Source organism: Chiloscyllium plagiosum, unplaced genomic scaffold (assembly GCF_037043375.1).
Source record: "Chiloscyllium plagiosum isolate Xiang-an unplaced genomic scaffold, Cpla_swu_hap1 HiC_scaffold_29, whole genome shotgun sequence".
NCBI lineage: Eukaryota > Metazoa > Chordata > Chondrichthyes > Orectolobiformes > Hemiscylliidae > Chiloscyllium > Chiloscyllium plagiosum.
In genome coordinates, this window is record NW_028270167.1 from 35,629,083 (window position 1) to 35,650,045 (window position 20,963).

A 20,963-nucleotide genomic window follows, 5' to 3' on the forward strand; every position below is an offset into this window, starting at 1 on the left:
TACAATCATATCCCTCCTAAAGCGTGGATTCCAGAAATACATGCAGTACTGTAGTTATGGTAAACCAGCATTTAATACATTTCCAAAATATTCTATGCTTCAGTTAATAAAGCTGAGAATCTCTTATGCCTTCCTAACCACTTTATCTACCTACCCTGCTACCTTCAGGATCTGTGGATATGCTCACAATCTTCTGAACTTTCATTCAATATATTCCCTTGTCTTGCTCTCCCCAAATACACAACCTCATACTTTTTGAGATTGAATTCTACTTGCTCCTGCTCTGCCCATTTGATCAATCCATTAATTTCCCCCTACAGTTTTTGGCTATCCTCCTCAATATTTACCACACCACCAATTTTTGTGTCATCCACAAACTTTTCTCGAACATACCACCTACATTTACCTCCACGTCATTAATGTACACTACAAACAGAAAGGACCCCAGCACTAAGCCTTAAGAAACCCCACTTGAAACAGACATCCTCTACCATCACCCTCTGCTTTCTGTCTCTCGGCTAATTTGCATTGGGTCCCATGAGCTCTTACTTTCTTGACCAGTTTAGCATGATGGACTTATCAAAAGTAATGCTAAAGTCCCTATGGAACACAATCATCAACAGTCTTAGTTACTTCCCCAAAAAACTTGGTCAAATTTATCAAAAGTGACCTTTCATAGAATCATAGAATCCCTACAGTGTGGAAACAGGCCCTTCGGCCCAACAAGACCACACTGACCCTCTGAACAGTAACCCGTCCAGACCCATGCCTCTACCCTATTATCCAAATTTACCCTGACCAATGCACCTAACCTACGCATCCCTGAAACACTATGGACATTTTAACATGGCCAATTCACCTAACCTGCACATCTTTGGATTTAAGCACATGCTATCATAAATTCTGGAATCTGACATCCAATTGTTCAAAGATCTGGGAACATAACAATACTCACCATTAAATCAAATCATGAGTTCAGGACAAACTTGTTTATCCTTCTATAAGTTTCAGTTAAAAAGGGCATTAGTGAGACCTCATCAGTAGTACTGTGTACTGTACTTAGAGAAAGATGTTAATGCACTGGAAGCAGGTCAGAGCAGGTTGTACCAGGCTAATCTCTGGAATGAGTGGACTGCCTGATGAAGAAAGGCTAGACAGGCTGGGCCCTGTATCCTCTGGGGTTTAGAAGAATTAGTTATGATTCAATTGAAATGTATAAGATCCTGAGGAGATTTGACCGGGTGGATGTAGAACAAATGTTTCCTCTTATGGGAGAACTAGGGAGTCATTGTTTAAATATAAGAGGTCACCCATTTAAGACAGCGATAAGGAAAAAATATTTCTGAGGGTTGAGAGTCTTTGGAATTCCCTTCCTCAGAAGGCATGAATGCTAAATCTTTTCTTTAAATTAAGGCAGAGATAGATTCTTGATGAATCTTAGAATATCTACGGTGTGGAAGCAGGTCATTCGGCCCATTGAGTCCAAGCTGACCCTTCGTAGGGGCATCCCTACTCAGATCTACCCTATCCCCTGTAACCCTGCATTTCCTATGGCTAATCCACCTTGCCAGCATATCCCTGGACAATTTCCCATGGCCAATCCACCTAACTTGCACATCTTTGGGCTTTCCTTACCAGTCCTGGAATTATCATAGATTACTCTGTATTTTTCCAAGCAAGGGCATATATTTTAAGTGAGGATGTAAATTCAGTGGATGTCTAGGGAGAATGGAGGGAGGCTGGAATGTTGCACCTGAAGAAGTATTAAAGACATTTCAAAGGGATGGACATATAAAGGGAAAAATGTACTACAAACTGAACTGTAACCTGGTGGGAGTTCTCTCAAACTGCGAATATGATGGAACAAAGGACCACAGTCTGGACATGAGATTTGTTTAAATCGTGCCTTTTCAAGAATATACAAGAACAATGTTAAAACGCCAGGCCAACCCTGGCCTGTGTGTGAGAGTGGAAGAAGATGGGCTAATGAGCTGAGGTATTTGTGTGTATTAGCTTGGTTCAAGCTCTAGTGTCCTCTGAAGATCTCAGTTGAAGAACCATCCCTAGTCACCCCTGTTTTACCATTATTCACTCTGAATACTTTAAGTCACCTAGCTAATAAGCCTGGGGGAGAAAGTGAGGACTGCAGATGCTGGAGATCAGAGCTGAAAATGTGTTGCTGGAAAAGCGCAGCAGGTCAGGCAGCATCCAAGGAGCAGGAGAATCGATGTTTCGGGCACAAGCCCTTCTTCAGGAATTCAGATTCCTGAAGAAGGGCTCATGCCCGAAACGTCGATTCTCCTGCTCCTTGGATGCTGCCTGACCTGCTGCGCTTTTCCAGCAACACATTTTCAGTAGCTAATAAGCCTGGCAAAGAGGAACATGATGAAAGAAAGACTCAATTGCTCTGAGCGCTGGCAGCCAGCCACCATGAAAAGGAACCAGAACAGAAGAGTTTCAATTAACCTTCAAAGACAGGAATCCTGAAATCAAATACGTGACCATGTTTACATTCCATTGAGAACTTTTCACAAGCAAGCTCCAGATTGAAACATATATCCTTTAACTTTTATCTATTTGGATTCATTACTCATTCGCAATCTGTGTGCGTGTTGTGTTATTATTTCTACTAATGTTTAGAAACTAATAAATCAGTTTTCTGTTAAATTATGAAACCCTGGTTAAACTGACTCACAAGAGTCGTAGTCATACAGAACAGAAACAGTCTCTTCGGTCCAACTCATCCATGGTGTCCAGATATCCCAATCTGACCTAGTCCCATTTGCCAGCATTTGGCCCATATCCCCCTAAACCCTTCTTGTTCAGATATTTTTTTAAATATTGTAATTGAACCAGCCTCCACCATTTCTTCTAGCAGCTCATTCTATGCACGCACTACCCTCTACGTGAAAAGGTTAACCCTAGGTCCTTTTTGAACCTTTCCCCTCTCATCTTAAATGATGCCCTCTAGATCTGCACTCCTCAAACATTGGAAAAAGACCTTGCCTATTTGTTCTATCCATGCTCCACATGATTTTCTCTGTCTCTGATGCTCCAGGGAAGAAAGCCCCAGCCTATTCAGCCTCTCCCTAGAGCTCAAACCCTTCTTCACCATCCATTGCACAACCTATTTTGGTTTCATCTGCAATCTTACTAACCATACCTCTCATATTCGTATCCAGATAGTGTATTTAGATGGTGAAAAGCAGTGGACCCAGCACTGATCCTTGAGGCACACCATAGGCCTCCAGTCCAAAAGCAATCCTCCACCACCATCCTCTGTCTCCCACCTTCAAGCTAATTTGTATTCAATTGGCTAGCTTCCCCGGATCCCTTGATCTAACGTTACTAACCAGTCTATTATGCCTTACTGAAGTCCATATAGACGCCTGCCTTGAAGAAGTTTTCCTCCTGTCTCTACAAGAATCTCAGGGAGTCCCTCTCCCATTGCAACTCCCAGGTCATTTCCTCTGCCCTGAAGCTCTTCAATCATGTCCTGAAACAAACTCGCTACCACAGCCACATTTGCTTCCTCAGTGCCTGCCTCCGTAACCAACTCATCCCACACAGACTCCGGACCACCTTTAAACCAGCACAGTTCGGACCCAAACAGGACAAACAGTACAGACTACAGATTCAAAAACACCAGCAACAGTTCTCCTTCAAGCTCCTCCGCTCCACGCTTGCAGCAATGCGCCAGCACCTAACCTCTCTACAGTCAGCCCTGCCTCAGCTGAGGGCCACACTCTCTCAGAATTGCAAAGGACCCACTCTGTACTACATCCTCAGGAGAATTCATACTCTCAACAAACAGTATTTCAACTTCATCTCAAGCATCAAAAACTGTAAGTACAACAAACTTTTATCTACCCACCTCCATAACCAGCGCTCCTCAAACATTCCAGAAGATTCCCCTGGCCTCTGGAACTGGTTGAACGCCATTAGCCATACGGCTGGTGCAGCTGCCACCCCCACATTAATTGATGATGTCACTTCCGCCCCCATCATAGCCACTCCCACAACCACTTCCACCCCCACAATTCCTCATGCATCACACGTGACATCACTTCCTCCCATCAGTCATCGCTGATGTCACACGCTCAGTGACTTCCGCCACCCCTACTGCTGTGTCTGCCACCACCAACGCTACTCATCTGCATTCTGCTGACACGCCCCCCACAGACCCCACTGTCACTATCTCCACCCCCCAGAACCCTGAGGAGAACACCACCCCTGTTCATGACTCTACCCCATTCCCCCCACCATCACACCCACTCCAGTTACTGGCTCCGCCCCCACTCCCAGCTCCATACCCACACCAGATCCCAGCTCCCAGCCCTGCCGAGTTTTCATCATCCCTCCAGACTTTCCCCTCACTGAGGACGAACGAACGATCACTCCTCAGCAAAGGACTCACTTTCATCCCCCTCCGCCCATGCATCAATGAATTTAAGACACGCCGTGACATCGAACACTTCTTCCGCTGCCTCCGCCTCCGAGCTTACTTTCACAATCAGGAATCCCGCCCACCTTCCGAGGAGCCCTTCGCCCACTTCCAACACACTGCATCCACCTGGACACCCCGCACTGGCCTATTACCTGCCCTCGACCTCTTCATTTCCAACTGCCGCTGGGACATTAACTGCCTCAACCTGTCTACCCCCCTCCCCCACTCCAACCTCTCACCCTCACAACGTGCAGCCCTCCAATCCCTCTGCTCCAATACCAACCTCACCATCAAGCCAGCAGATAAAGGGGGCGCAGTGGTAGTCTGGCGCACTGACCTTTACACCGCTGAAGCCAAACGCCAACTCGAGGACACCTCTTCCTACCGCCCCTCGACCATGACCCCAACCCCCATCACCAACCCATCATCTCCCAGACCATACAGAACCTCATCACCTCAGGAGATCTCCCACCCACAGCTTCCAACCTCATAGTCCGGGAACCACGCACTGCCTGGTTCTACCTCCTTCCCAAGATCCACAAGCCTGACCACCCTGGCTGACCCATTGTCTCAGCATGCTCCTGTCGCACTGAACTCATCTCTACCTACCTCAACACTGTCCTATCCCCCCTAGTCCAAGACCTCCCCACATACGTTCGAGACACCACCCACGTTCTCCACCTCCTCCAAGACTTCCGTTTCCCCGGCCTCCAATGCCTCATCTTCACCACGGATATCCAATCCCTCTACACCTCCATAGCCATGACCAGGGCCTCCAAGCCCTCCGTTTCTTCCTCTCTCGACGTCCCCAACAGTACCCCTCCACCGACACTCTCATTCGTTTGGCCGAAATGGTCCTCACCCTTAACAATTTCTCCTTTGAATCCTCCCACTTCCTCCAGACCAAAGGGGTAGCCATGGGCACACATATGGGCCCCAGCTATGCCTGTCTCTTTGTTGGCTGCGTAGAACAGTCGATCTTCCATAATTACACCGGCACCACTCCCCACCTCTTCCTCCGCTACATTGATGACTGCATTGGTGCCACCTCGTGCTCCTGCAAGGAGGTTGAGCAATTCATCAACTTCACCAACACATTTCACCCTGACCTTAAATTTACCTGGACCATCTCTGACACCTCCCTTCCCTTCCTGGACCTCTCCATCTCCATTAATGACGACCGACTTGACACCGACATTTTTTACAAACCCACCGACTTCCACAGTTACCTGGATTACACCTCTTCCCACCCTACCTCTTGCAAAAATGCCATCCCGTATTCCCAATTCCTCCGCCTCTGCCGGATCTGCTCCCAGGAGGACCAGTTCCACCACAGAATACACCAGATGGCCTCCTTCTTTAGAGACCGCAATTTCCCTTCCCATGTGGTTCAAGATGCCCTCCAATGCATCTCATCCACATCACGCATCTCCGCCCTCAGACCCTACCCCTCCAACCGTAACAAGGACAGAATGCCCCTGGTGCTCACCTTTCACCCTACCAACCTTCGCATAAACCAAATCATCCACCGACATTTCTGCCACCTCCAAACAGACCCCACCACCACGGATATATTTCCCTCCTCACCCATTTCCGCCTTCCGCAAAGACCGTTCCCTCCGTGCCTACCTGGTCAGGTCCACGCCCCCCTACAACCCACCCTCCCATCCTGGCACCTTCCCCTGCCACCGCAGGAACTGTAAAACCTGCGCCCACACATCCTCCCTCACCTCCATCCAAGGCCCTAAAGGGGCCTTCCACACCCATCAAAGTTTTACCTGCAAATCCACTAATATCATTTATTGTATCCGTTGCTCCCGATGCAGTCTCCTCTACATTAGGGAACATCTCCGGGACACCTGCACCAATCAACCACACCGCCCTGTAGCCCAACATTTCAACTCCCCCTCCCACTCTGCCGAGGACATGGAGGTCCTGGGCCTCCTTCACCGCCGCTCCTTCACCACCAGACGCCTGGAGGAAGAACGCCTTATCTTCCACCTCAGAACACTTCAACCCCAGGGCATCAATGTGGAGTTCAACAGTTTCCTCACTTCCCCTTCCCCCACTTCACCCTAGATCCAAACTTCCAGCTTAGCACTGTCCCCATGACTTGTCCTACCTGCCTATCTTCTATTCCACCTATTCACTCCACCCTCCTCCCTGACCTTCATCCTCTCCCCCACTCACCTATTGTACTCTATGCTACTTTCTCCCTACCCTCCTCTAGCTTATTTCTCCACGCTTCAGGCTCTCTGCCTTTATTCCTGATGAAGGGCTTTTGCCCGAAATGTCGATTTTACTGCTCCTTAGATGCTGCCTGAACTGCTGTGCTCTTCTAGCACCACTAATCCAGACTCTGGTTTCCAGCATCTGCAGTCATTGTTTTTACCATATAGACAACATCTACTACTCTGCCTTCATTAGTCTTCTTTGTCTCCTCTTCAAAAAACTCAATCAAGTTCGTGAAACACAATTTCTCATGCACAAAACCGTACTGAAAATCCCTAATCAGTCCTTGTGTTTCCGAATGCACGTAAAACCTGTACATCAGAATCCCTTCCAACAACTTACCTACCAGTGACATAAGGCTGACTGGTCTGCAGAACCCTGGCACAATATCCAAGCTGCAATCTTGCGGCAACACACCCATGGCTGTTGATGATACAATCATCTCAGCAAGGGGCACAGCAATCTCTTCCCTAGCTTCCCGCAAAGTTCCGGAATATACCTAGGGATTTATCTGCCTTTGTGAGTTTTCAGACCACCAACACCTCTCCTTTGGCGATATTAATTCTTTTAAAGACATCACTATTTCTCCAAATTACTGAGCTTCCATGTCCTTCTCCACAGTAAATACTGCACTGATGCAAATATTCATTTAGTACCTCATGCATCTCCTGTGATTTCACACATAGGCAGCCTTGTTGATCTTTAAAGGAAACTATTTTCTCTCTAATTACTCTTTTGATCTTAATGTATTTATAGGATCTCTTTAGGTTCTCCTTAACTCTATTTGCCAAAGCTATCTCATGTGCCCTTTTTGACCTCCTGATTTCCCTCTTAAGTATAAGCCTACTGCACTCATACACTTCTAGGGATTCACTCGATCCCAGCTGTCTATACCTGACATATGCCACTTTCTTTTCCTTGACTAGAGACTCAATTTGTCAAGTCATCCAGCATTCCCTCCACCCCCCCAGCATTCCCTACACCTTGCAGCTCTGCCCTTCACACTAATAGGAACATATTATTCCTTAACTCCCGTTATCTCATTCTTAAAAGGCCTCCCATTTCCCAACACATCTCCTCCACTTCCCGCACCTTCGCCCTTGAACTTCAACCCTCCAACCGCAACAAGGATAGAACCCTCTGGGTCCTCATCTTCCACCCCGCCAATCTCCGGATACAGCGCATTATCCTCCAACATTTCTGCCACCTACAATCAGACCCCACCACAAGAGATATATTTCCCTCCCCAGCCCTATCTGAATTCCACAGAGACCTTTCCCTCCGCAACTCCCTTGTCAAGTCCATGCCCCCCACCAACCCACACTCCGCACTTGGCAACTTCCCTTGTCGCACCAGTAAGTGTAAACCTTGGACCCACACCTCCCCCCTCATCTCCAACCAAGGTCTCAAAGGATCTTTTCACATCCAGCAGAGGTTTTCCTGCACATTCACCCACCTCATCTACTGTGTCCATTGCTCTTGATGTGGTCTCTGCTACATCGGGGAGACAGGACGCCAACTCGCAAAGTGTTTCAGGGAACATCTCTGGGATACATGCACCAAACAACCCCACCACCCTGTGGCCGACCACTTCATCTCCCCTTCCCACATGCAAGTCCTGGGTCTCCTCCATTGCCAAATCCATGTCACCTGATGACTGGAGGAAGAATCTCTCATCTTCCGCCTTGGGACCCTTCAATCACATGGCAGCAACATCAACTTCACCAGTTTCTAAATCTCCCCTCCCCCCACCTCATTCCTAGATCCAACCCTCCAACTCAGTACCGCCCTCTTGAGCTGGCCTACCTGTCCATCTTCCTTCCCACTCTCTGCTCCACCCTCCCCTGCGACCTATCACTATTACCACCTGCCTGCATCTACCTATCACCTTCTCAGATACCACCGCCCCACCCCCCAGCCCCATTCCCCTATTTATCTCTCAGTCCTCTCCCCCCTCCACATTCCTGATGAAGGGCTTATGAAACGTCGATTCTCCTGCTGCTCGGATGCTGCTTGACCTGTGCCACACTATTTGACTATAAAGTACCAGTCTATGTTTGGAAAGTTAAAATCCCCTCCCATTACAGCTCCATTTTCCTTACAGATATCTAATGTCTCCTGGCATATTTGTTTCCCAATTTTCTGCTGACTATTAGTGGGGCTGTAATACAATTCCCAAAGGTGAACATGCCTTTCTTATTTTTAATTTCCATCCATATAATCTCCCAGGAATATCCTCCCTAAGTACAGCCCTAAAATTGCCTCTAACCAAAAACGCCTCTCCCCCTCCTGTCTTGCTTCCCTTTCTATCCTTCTTGTAGCATCCATACCCTGGAATATTAAGTGCCAGTCCTGTCCATCCCTGAGGCATGTTTCTATAATAGCTATGATATCCCAGTCTCATGGTCCCAATCATGCCCTATATTCATCTGCCTTACTTGTCAGGCTTCTTATATTGAAGTAAATGCAGTTTTATTGACCAGTCTTACCTTGTTCTTTGTCAAGCTCTTGTCTGCCGTGACCATTTGACTTGTTCCTCTTAACTACTGTATCAGCCTCCGCTTTTTCTCTTTTATCACTATCACCTTGATTCCCCCGGCCCCCAACCTTATGAGGATAAATCTTCCGGAGTCATTCTAGCTAGTCTCTCCTCCAGGATATTGGTCCCCTCCCAACTTAGGTGGAACCCCTGAAGTGATCCCAATAGACCAAAAATGTGAATCCTTGCCCCCTGCACCAAGTATTCCTACTCTCACTAGCAAATGACACTGGGAGTAGTGCAGATATTTCTACCCTCGAGAACCTCCTTTGTAACCTCCTGCCTAGTTTCCTGTCTGCAGAACTCCCTAATCTTTCCCTACCTCTTTGTTGGTACTAACGTCCGCAACGACCTCCTGCTAGTCACTCTCCCCTTTCAGAATATTCTGCACCTTCTCAGAGACCTCCTTGATCCTGGCACCCAGGAGGCAACACACCATGCTGATGTCTCACTGATGGCTGCAGCAACATCTGTCTATACCCAAGATTAGAGTGTCCCTAATACAATCGATCGCTTGGAACCTGACATCCCCCTTATTTCAGTAGAGCCAGTTACAGTACCAGAAAACTTGGCTGTCAGTGATATCCTCCCCTGAGAGGCCATCCCCTGCTGGTATCCAAAGTGACATATCTGTTTTGAAATGGGGATAATCACAGGAGAGTCCTGGCTATGTCTCATAACATTCCTAGGGGTCAACCATCTACTGTATCTGCGGTGTCTCCAATTTCCTGAAAATGCCATCCATCACAACACTCTGCTATTGTAAAATCCTCATTGTCTCTAACTGCTGCTCTAATAGATCCATCCAGTCCAACAGGATTCGCAACCAAACACACTTCCTGCAGTCATAGTCTACAGGAATAATCAAATTCTCCCCGATTTTCCAGATCTGACAAGAAGAGCACATTATGTTACTAAAGCCATTTTTGTGCCTTTAACAGACCCAGAAATTACCTAAAAACAAACACACTACACATTGCTCAAGTACGCAGCGATAGCACAGTCTTACTGCTGAAAGACACTGCTTTGGGATAACCTAATATCAATCCTTAAATGTTAAAAGTCAATCAAGAGGCATATCCCAGTATAAACATAATTTTAAAAATTCCCTCACCTTACTCACTATTATAGATTTACAAAACAAAACAGATTAAGGTTTAGAGGTTTTAGGAGTCTTAAAATCAAACACTTAGCTGATCAGGCTCAAAAAACAAAGATCATTATCTTCTCCTGTAGTTTCAGCAAGCAATGTTTTTGAAATCACTGATAATTCTGCAGCTGCATGTGAGGCTGGATATTAGACTTTCCTATGTCAGCTATGAAATGGCAATGAACCTCATCCCTTTCCCTCTCTGTGTCATTGGTAACAAGATGCACAATGACCTGCTGCTGGTCACTCTCCCCTTTCAGAATATCCTACACCCTCTCTGAGACATCCTTGACCCTGGCAGCTGGGAGGCAACACACCATCCTGATGTCTCCTTTTAAAATATAGCTTCATTTGGTCTGGGAAAATGGTCTCCACAAAGAAGGAATTGTTTGGAAATTAACCTTGTTGTTACCAACTGAAGGAGAATAAAGAAGGAGAATCCAGCTATCCTTGCTCGGCCAAGTTCCAACAATTTCAGGGTATCCCATCTAGATCTGTAACAACTTGGTGAGCCTCACCTGAGCTCTGGTCATATGATATGTATGGCCCACAAAACTTTCCCTTTGTCAATTCTGAAGGAGAATCATGTTGGACTCAAAATGGTTTCTCTCTCCACTGATCCTATCAGCCCTGCTGCGCATCTCTAACACGTTCCATTTCTGTTTCAAATCTCCGGCATCTGTAGCACCTCGTTTTTACTTATGAGTTTTTTCACCAACATATTCCTCTAGAATGATGCATTCCTCCCCCACCCTCTCCCTGAAGGCCACACGACAGGGTTTGCTTGATGGGCTCCCACAGAGCAAGTTCTTCTGCTGGAAGGGGATATTAGTGCATTCATTGCTCAATTGGACCACAGTTCACACCCAAGCCTTCCAATGCTACAATTAATTGAGGGGGGAGTGGGGGAGATTGGAAGGTGGCAGAGTTCCTGGCATTCAATCAATCAAATGGTCCCCATCTTGAAACCCAACTCCACGGTGGGAATTGTGAGCATCTACGAAGGTATTTAGATAGGCTCAGTGAGTGGGCAAACATTTAAGAGTGCAAGACTGATCATTTTGGTAGAAGAAATAGAAAGGCAGACAATTATTTAAATGGAAAGAGACTGCAGAATGTTGTGGTGCAGAGGGATCTGAATGTCCTCGTACATGCCACAAAATGTTATCAGGTATTTAAGAAAGTGTGTTTTTTTTTTAATTGCATGTGGGATGGAATATGGACAGTGTACCTGATAGCTTTGTACAGTCTTCATCTCCTTAATTAAGGAGGGATATATTTGCATTGGAAGCAGATCAGAGAAGGTTGACTAGGCTGATTGCTGGAATTATGAGGTGTCACATCAGGAAAAGTGGAGAACATTCGGCCTATATACATTGGAGTTTAAAAGAATGAAGGGAGGTATTATTGAAACATACTGTGAAATCACTACAAGTTAAATTTGGCTAACCCACAACTCCAGCTGTTAGTGAAGGTATCATCCACTGGAAGGACAGGACATCTAATCAAAGGATGTCCATGAAAAGTAGAAGTTCCAGACTGGTAACTCAGGAGTAGCTACGGGTGCGCACACTTGCCTTACAGTAATGGCTGCAGTGGTCTCAGCCCATGTCCTCAGCAGAGTTACAGCAAGAGTCATTTTTAATATGGATGAAGCTGGAATGTTCTTTTACCAGATTGTCATCTAATGTTTAAAGATAAAATGTGTAATGGTGAAAAGTGAAACAAGGAGTGTCTTTCTGTGATGGTCTGTACCAATGTGGATGGCAACAAAACGCTGTTGCTTCTTGTTATAAAACAGTCCAAGAAAGTCATAGAATCATAGAATCCCTACAGTGTGGAAGCAGGCCGTTCGACCTATTGAGTCGGCACTGACCCTCCGAAGAGCATCCCACCCCAATCCACCCCCCAACTCTATCCCTGGAAACCCGCATTTCTCATGGCTAATCCAATCATCCTGCACATCCCCGGACACTCTAACAATGCAACATAGCGAATCCACCTAACTTGCACATCTTTGGAATGTGGGAGGAAACTAGAGCATCCAAAAGAAAGCCACGAGGACACAGGGAGAATGTGCAACTCCACAGAACTCCGAGGGCGGATTTTATCCTGAGACCCTGGCACTGTGAGGCGGCAATGCTAACTGCTGAGCCACCATGCCCCTTTCCCCTACCTCTCTATGGCTTTGTGAAGGTCGAGACACTACCTTTTCTGTACAAAGCTAAGACAACCATTGAGGTGACTTCCAGCATTTGGAGGCGAACAACAGGAAAGTGAACAAAATGTATTGAAGGAAGGTACGGCAGATCATCGCTCTGAAGAGCAAGAGGAGTGAATGCCTGCTCACTCACTCACCTGTTACCCTCACTGCAGTCACAAAGACCATGAGGAAGTTCTGCAATGTTACATCACACCACAGAAACAAGGAAAATGTGCCCAGAAACAGCATGTTCAGCAGAAAAAGATTACTGAACGTTTCCAAATCTAACTCTCAGCATTTAACAATGACTTTTGCTGTAAATGTCAGGTTACTGTAAATACCAACCAAATGAAAAATAATGATTTCTTATGTATTTACTTCATCATTGTGTTTCCATAAGGTTTGAGATTTTTTGCCTTAGACAAATCAGGTTACGTAAGGGCATCCTCAGCTGGCTCGAGTCTCCGCTCAACACCAAACCTGTAGGTGATATGGCTGATGGTGATTTACTGTCTCTGATTCTGTGGGCGGCTGATGAGGTAGCTACTCAGAGGATGCTTCCTCTTGAGGTAAATCTAGATGAAGCCAACACAGTTTAAAAATAGGCATCTCCCATTTAAGGTGAGGAGGTGAGGAGGAATCTCTTCAGAGAGAGTCATTAATCTTTGGAATTCTCTGCCCCAAGAGAATATTAAGGGTTTGTTCATTGAACATATCCAAGGTTGAATTAAATTGATTTTGGATTGACAATAAAGTTGAGAGTTATGGGGGGAGCAGGCAGAAAAGGACCACAGTCAGAGCAGCCATGATCTTAGTGAATGGCAGAGCAGGTGTGAGGGACTGAATGGCCTCCTGTGCTTTTATTTCATATTTCCTTATGAGTATCCTTTTATACATCACTAAAATGATTCAATGGGTGTTACATACATTGGGTGTATTAGATCTGCTGAGTAATCTGTTCCACAAACTGAGCAAAGGAGTTATAGAGTCATACAGCATAGAAACAGGCCATTCGGCCCCTACGTCAATGTCAACCAACACAACTCATCCCATTTCCCTGCACTTGGTCCATAACCCACTGATTTCCTAGGGAATCTTTTACTCTCAGATCACTTATTTCACCATTGGGATCGGTGCTGGGGCGGGGGGTCCTCTGTTGTTTGTCATTTTATGTAAACAATTTGAATGAGAATTTAGGGAAGAGCGGTCAGTAAGTTTGTGGATGATACCAAAATTGGCGTAGAAGGTTATCTAAGATTACAAAGTTCTTGATCAATTGGTCCAATGGGCTGGGGAGTGGCAGGTGGATGCATTTTGGTAAAGCAAACGGGGGCAGGTCTTACACAGTTTATGGTAGGGCCCTGGGTAGTGTTGTCGAACAGAAAGGTTAGGGTTTTAGGTTCATGCTTCTTTCAAAGTTGTGTCACAGGTAGTCAGGCTGGATAAGAAGGCATTTAGCACACTTGCCTTCATTGATCAGATCATTGAATGTAGGAGTTTGGATATCACGTTGAGGTTGTACAGGCCATTGGTGAGGCTACCTTGTAGAATATGACATACAAGTTCTAGTTGTCATGCTATAGGAACGATATTATCAAATTGGTGAGAGTTCAGAAAAAAAAACTAGGAAGTTGTCAGGATTTGAGTTAAGTGGAGAGGCTGGACAGGCTGGGACTTTTGTCACTGGAGAGTAGGAGGTTGAGGGGTGACCTTAGAGGTTCATAAAATCATAAAAGCATAAGTAAGGGTCTTTTCCTTTAGGGTGGGGGAGTTGAAAGGGAGGAGGCATATTTTTAAGGTGAGAGAAAGATTTAAAGGGACCTGAGGGGCAACGTTTTCACACTGAGGGTGGTTCATATGTGGAATGAACTGCCAAAGGAAGTGGTAGATACAAATACAGTTGCAACATTTAAACAGGTACATGAATAGGAAAGGGTTAAAGGATATGGGTCAAACATAGGCAAGTGGGACTAGTTTAGTTTGGGAAACTTGGCTGGCATGGACGAGCTGAATTGAAGTTGTTTCCGCGTTGTATGACTCTGAGTCTATCCAAAACAGCCTGATCCCTCTTTGAATTCACAACATATTTTCCTTGTTCCTACCTCTGCCACTTTGATTTTCCCAAGGCATATTCAAATTAAAGTTACCCATGATTAATGTACTGCCTTTTTCACATGCCCTCATTATTTTCTGTTTCATTCTCTGTTCTACAAGAACTGCTACTGTTAACAGGCTTATAGATCAGTCCCACTAATGTCTTCTTTCCTTTGTAAGTTCTTACCTCCACCCAAATGGATTCTACATCATCTGATCCAAGATAACTTCTTGTGATTGTGTTTATTCCATCACACGCTAACAATGCTAGCCCTCCACTCTTCCCTTCCTGCCTGTCATTTCAAAAACTCACATTCCCCGGATTATTTAGTTCTCAGCTTTGATCTCCTTGTAATGGTTGCTCTGTAATTCATAGAATGCCTACAGTATAGAAACGGGCCATTTGGCCCAACAAGTCCACACCAACCCTTCGAAGAGTATCCCACCCAGGCCCATCCCCTGACTAATGCACCTAACCTACACATCCCTGAACACTACAGGCAATTTAGCTTGGCCAATTCACCCTAACCTGCACATCTTTGGACTGTGGGACGAAACCAGAGCACCCGGAGGAAATCCATGCTGACACGGAGAATGTACAAACTCTACTCAGTCGCCTGAGGCTGGAATCAAACCAGAGTCCCTGGCGCTGTGAGGCAGTAGTGCTAATAAGCTCATACTCATTTCTTTTATTCCAAATACTATGTACATTTAAGTAAACAGTATTCATTAATTTTGCCTGTTTACCTCTTTTGCCTCCTTCACCCTATTTGCTGTTTTGTTTTGTGCTTATGCAGTTCTCAGTTCTTGTTTCTCTTTCTCTCTGGAAGGTTCTTTCATTTCCTCAGATGTGTAGCCTGATGGGATATCGGATATCCTGCAGTACTTTCACAAGACTGCCATATATTATCAATAAGATTGCCACCCAACCATTCACAATGGGATGTGCCACTTGAAATCTTAAAGCTATTTACACCCAATAGGCAGGAGTGACTGGAACCTGACTGAGTGATGGAACCTTGACTCATTTTTCTCAGTGTCTAACCACAGTGTGCAGTGTCACAAAGTTCCTCATCCACTCATTACAGCTGAGAGAGGCTAACTCTGTAAAGACGAGAGATTGAGCCTGTGAACTGTGCAGAGGGTTCAGTTACATAGTAAGATACTTGCTTTACCAATAAAGTGGCTGGAAGAGTTTTGAGGAGTGCTCCGCAGGGTCTGTGCTGGACTTAGTGATGTTTGTCATTTATACAAACGATTTGGATGAGAATTTAAGAGGATCAGTTAGTAAGTTTGTGGATGACACCAAAATTGGTGGTATAGTCAACAGTGAAAAAGGTTATCAAAGATTACAAAGGGATCTCAATCAATTGGGTCAATGGACTGAGGAGTGACAGATGGAGTTTAATTTGGATATATGTGAAGTATTGCATTTTGGTAAAATAAACAAGGGTAGATCTTATACAGTTTGTGGTAGGGCCCTGGGTACTGTTGTCAAAAGAGAGACTCAGGGGTTTGGCCACATAATCCTTTGAACATTGCACTGCAGGTAGACAGGGTGGTTAAGCAGGCGTTTAGCACGCTTGCCTTCATTGCTCAGAGTATTCTTTATGGGAGTTGGGACATCATGTTGAAGTTGTACAGGACATTGGTGAGGCCACTTTTGGAATATTGTGTACAATTTATAGACAACGTCTTTAACCTGATGAGACGAATATTAATGATGAGGTAGGATCTCTGCCACCGCTGTCAGTATTAATTAGTTTCTTTCAATGTTACTCTCAAAACCCAGTTTCCAACAGTATAACATCACAAATCCCTCAATAGAACAGTAGGGAAGTAACCTCCGGACCTGGGATGGTTTCTGATGCTGTGTTAACACCTATGGGGTTTATATTTGAACAAAGCCATTTGCCTATACACAGCGCAGCATAATGCCAATCCCATCTGAGCTGCCTTGAAGTTAACTTGTCAGTTTTATTTTTGGAATAATTGGTACATCATTGGACCAGAGCTTCAATGGCACGTTGTGGTTGAATTGGTTACTTGTAGCATGGGTTTGCTGCCAGAGTGTCAAATAAAAACTAGTGTCTTTCAGGAAGAGCGTGGGCCTGCGCTGACCCACACGTCCAAACATTCCTGTGACCTACAATGGCCCAGGAAACCTTCGTAAGAACAATTGCGAAGGACAATTTGAGATGTCCCACCAATGTCTCAGCAAATGTGCCTCACCATTATTAGCCTTATCTCAGTAATGTACAAAATAGAAACCACAGAGATAATAGGTTGCCTCTCCCAGGAAATCATTTTCAATTCTTCCAAAAGATGTCATGCCCTACCTGGAGTTTTTACTTCTGAAGGATACCCTGTTGTCTTGTGATTGACAGCAAGAATTCGGAAAGCATATAAGACCATGGGGTCCATGCCCCCCAGCTTGTGACCTCTGATGGCGGGATCGATGGAACTGGCGACAATCTGCCAGGGGGTGTATGGGTCGGTCTTGGATTGTTCCAGCTCAGTTGTACCCCGGACCCTAAGGGATCGTCTCGCAGGCCTCCTCTGTATCATGAAGCCTGTTAAGTCACCAGAGCCCTGAGTCATCCATTCGAGAACCACCTCCGTTCTCTGGCGGCCGTACAAGAGCTTGCTGATGGTCACGTTCGGGGGCGTTGGATACTCTATCATGGAAAGGGAGAAAAACACATGATTACCACAACAAACAAATGTAGAGCCATCAAGCAGCTTCATGCAGGAAAACCTTTGGTGGAAACTGGTCGGACGGGCAACACATTTTTTTAAAAATTGGTTTTAGCCAGCACTGGCAATTTATTAACCATCCTTAATTGCTCCATGTGGACTGGCCTTTTCAGAGGGCCATACCAAATCAACCACATTGCTGTGGATATGGAGTCACATGTAGGCCAGCCCAGATAGATTTCCTTCTCTAAAGGACACGAGTGAACAAGATGAATATTTACAACACTGTGCTGGGCCTGTCCTGCCAATGGGACAGTATTTACTCAGGGATGGTACTGGTGTCATCTGTGACATTGTCTGTGAGGTAGGATCGCATGAGTATGACTATGTCAGGCTGTTATTTGACCAGTCTGTGAGACAGCTCTCCCAATTTTGGTACAAGCCCCCATTTGTTAGTAAGGAGGACTTTCCAGGGTTGTGTGGGCCGTTGTGATTTCTGGTGTCTTGCTGGATGACAGGCAGCCTGTCCAGTTTCATTTCTTTTATCAGACTCTGTGATTGCTGGAGGAGAAAGTGAGGTCTGCAGATGCTGGAGATCAGAGCTGAAAATGTGTTGCTGGAAAAGCGCAGCAGGTCAGGCAGCATCCAGAAAACAGGAGAATTGACGTTTCGGGCATAAGCCCTTCTTCAGGAATCACGATTCCTGAAGAAGGGCTTATGCCCGAAACGTCGATTCTCCTGTTCTCTGGATGCTGCCTGACCTGCTGCGCTTTTCCAGCAACACATTTTCAGCTCTGTGATTGCTGGATGCTACTCAATAACTCTCAGGCCCATTTCACAGAGCGGTTAAGATTCAACCACATTGCTATTGGTCTAGAGTCACATATAAACCAGACCAGGCAGATAACTTAAAGGACTTTAGCGAACCAGATGAATTTTTACAACAAATGATGACAATTTCATGGTCACCATCACTGACTCTAGTATTCAATTCCAAATTTTTGTCAATGGAAGTTAAATTCCATCAATTGCTGTATGAAGTTCTGTCCCCAGAGAACTCACCTGCACCAGTCGATTCCGAGTCTACTGGGTTCCTGATGAAGGTCTTATGCCTGAAACTTTGATTCTCCTGCTCGTCCAATGCTGCCTGACTTGCTGTGCTTTTCCAGCACCACACTCTCAATACTAATGGCATTACCACTATACCACCAAACACCCTTTATGGGAGGCAATCTTTACCTAGTCTGGCCTACATCTTATAATTTAATGGAAGGTGAAGATAAATATGTGACTCTAATATCCATAAGGTAGACCAAGAGAAGACATCAGACTAAATGATGTATGGTAAAGAGAGAGGTCTTAGACACTTACATTTGAGAATTATGCTTAGCGATCTGCAATGTACAGATATGAATAAGAGTGTTACAGTATATCACATGAAGGATAAAGAAACCAAAAGCATCATAGAGTATTTATGAAACTTCCCACAGCCAAAAGATGCTATGGAGAAGGGCTAGCAAGGTGGCTAGTACTGCCGCCTCACAGCACCAGGGACCTGGTTCAATTCCAGCCTTGGGCAACTGTCTGTGTGGAGTTTATACATTCTCCCCGTGGGTTTCCTCCCACGGTCCAAAGATGTGCAACTTAGGTGGACTGGCCATGTTAAATTGTCCATTGTATCCAGGGATGTGCAGGCCAGGTGGATTAGCCATGGCAAATGCAGGGTTACAAGGATTGGGTAAAGGGGTGGTTCTAGGTGGGATGATCTTGGAGGGTCAGTGTGGACCTGTTGGGCCAAGTGGCCTTCTTCCACACTGTATGGATTCTCTGATTCTGGTTAAGTATCTAAATGTGCCATTTTAGGTTAGAACATGGAATAACTATCAGACTCAGAATAATGTTACTGACTCTCAATTATCCACACAGTGGCCTAGTGAACCATTCAACTGAACTTAAGGCAGCAACTCCCCACCACTTTTTCCAAGGGTATTTAAGGAGGGCAATAAATGCTGGCCTAGGCAATGATGCTCAGGTTCTGTGAATGAACTTAAAAAGAATAGAGAGGGTTTACAACAGAATCAGAAGGGGAATAGGTACAGGCTGTGACCCAGCCAGGTATGGGAATATGATGAAGATGTGCTTTCAATACCACTGAATTAAATTTACATGAAAGCATTCTACAAATCTCCATCTCAACCCTGAGAGGAACAGCTCCAGTCAGGGAAAGTGCCAGGTTTTCTGTAGGGAAATTTAAAGAGACATCTAAGGGTTTCTTAGTTATGAAATAAAAATATACATTAACAGATAATAGATGCTTGGTTCATATCATGTCTTATGTAGTGCATGTGATGGTTTGTGTGGTATGTGTTATAGTATATATAATGGCATGTGTGCATACATGCACAAACACACAAATGAATAGAGAAACACACACAAACTGTACAGAAATGCACACGCAAAATATACACAGGCACACAGAGACACAATTCCACACATACATAAAAATACACTCACACACACACACGCACAATATATACACAAAACATGAACACTAATATACAAAACCATACAGAACCGCATGCAAACATTATATACACAGATGCGCACACAAACATACACAAACACATACAAAAATACAACAGACCCACATACAAAACCACATAGATTCACACACACAAAATACACAGAAACACACACAAAATTCCATGCATTCACACAAAGATACCCACAGCTTCACACTGATACACTCACTCACCAAAATAACCACACAATGACTCATCCCCTCACACAGTCACACACCCACAAGGACACACATACACTAATACAGTCATCCACACACTCAATGTAATGTATAACTGAAGAGTACACAATACAAACATTAATTTGCACTGTAACAATCACTCACTGTTCACAAGGAGCTGGATGCTGAGTCTTGAACTCCCCACGACATTGCTTGCTGTGCACCAGTAGGTTCCATTGTCATGGTCTCCATCAGCTTCCCGAATGGTGAGATTCGACCAAGAGGTCTCCTGGTGCAGCAGGTACTTTTTGGGCCTGAGCCAGACACTTTCATTCCTATTATTGTGCCAGACAATCTCCGAAGTTGGGTATGCAGCCTTAAGGATACAGGTCACATAGACATCACTTCCCTCAAACACTGTCACACTGTTTCTCGGGGTAAGAAGATCTGGTGCCTCTGAAATCAGAATGAACATAATGGATTCTAATTTTCAAACAGAGCTTAGCATTATTTCATAACAATTTTTAGTTTCTAAACATTTTACCATAGTGAACAAGCAAAATCCCTTCATTATATTGACAAACTCAGTTAGGTGACCTTCAAACCTCTTTTGTAGATCAGTAAACAGGCCCAACATTATTAATAATACTGGAAAATTCTGGTAAAACTCAGCACATCAGACAGCTCCAATGGAAATCTGAACACAACGCTATTTCTACCGACTGACGCTGGATGACCTTCTGAGTATTTCTGTCACATTATGCCTTCATTCCAAATGACCACCAAATTGGCATTCTGCCTATATGCCATCAACCCTAATCTTTCCTCATAATTGAGATCCTTGATAACCAGACCATTTTGG

At 45.0% G+C, this 20,963-nt stretch overlaps 1 protein-coding gene across 3 annotated transcripts in view; it reads right to left on the bottom strand.

The window, feature by feature from the left end:
- The window catches only part of vsig10l2 (V-set and immunoglobulin domain containing 10 like 2), a 63,864-nt gene that overhangs the window by 18,232 nt on the left and 24,669 nt on the right, over positions 1–20,963 (bottom strand). For all 3 annotated transcript variants that reach the window (XM_087976610.1, XM_087976612.1, XM_087976611.1), the window contains 2 exons: positions 20,267–20,557; positions 17,004–17,342 (listed from right to left, as the gene is read on the bottom strand). In XM_087976610.1, the coding sequence (XP_087832736.1) occupies positions 17,004–17,342; positions 20,267–20,557 (630 nt within the window). The remainder of the gene's footprint in view (positions 1–17,003; positions 17,343–20,266; positions 20,558–20,963) is intronic.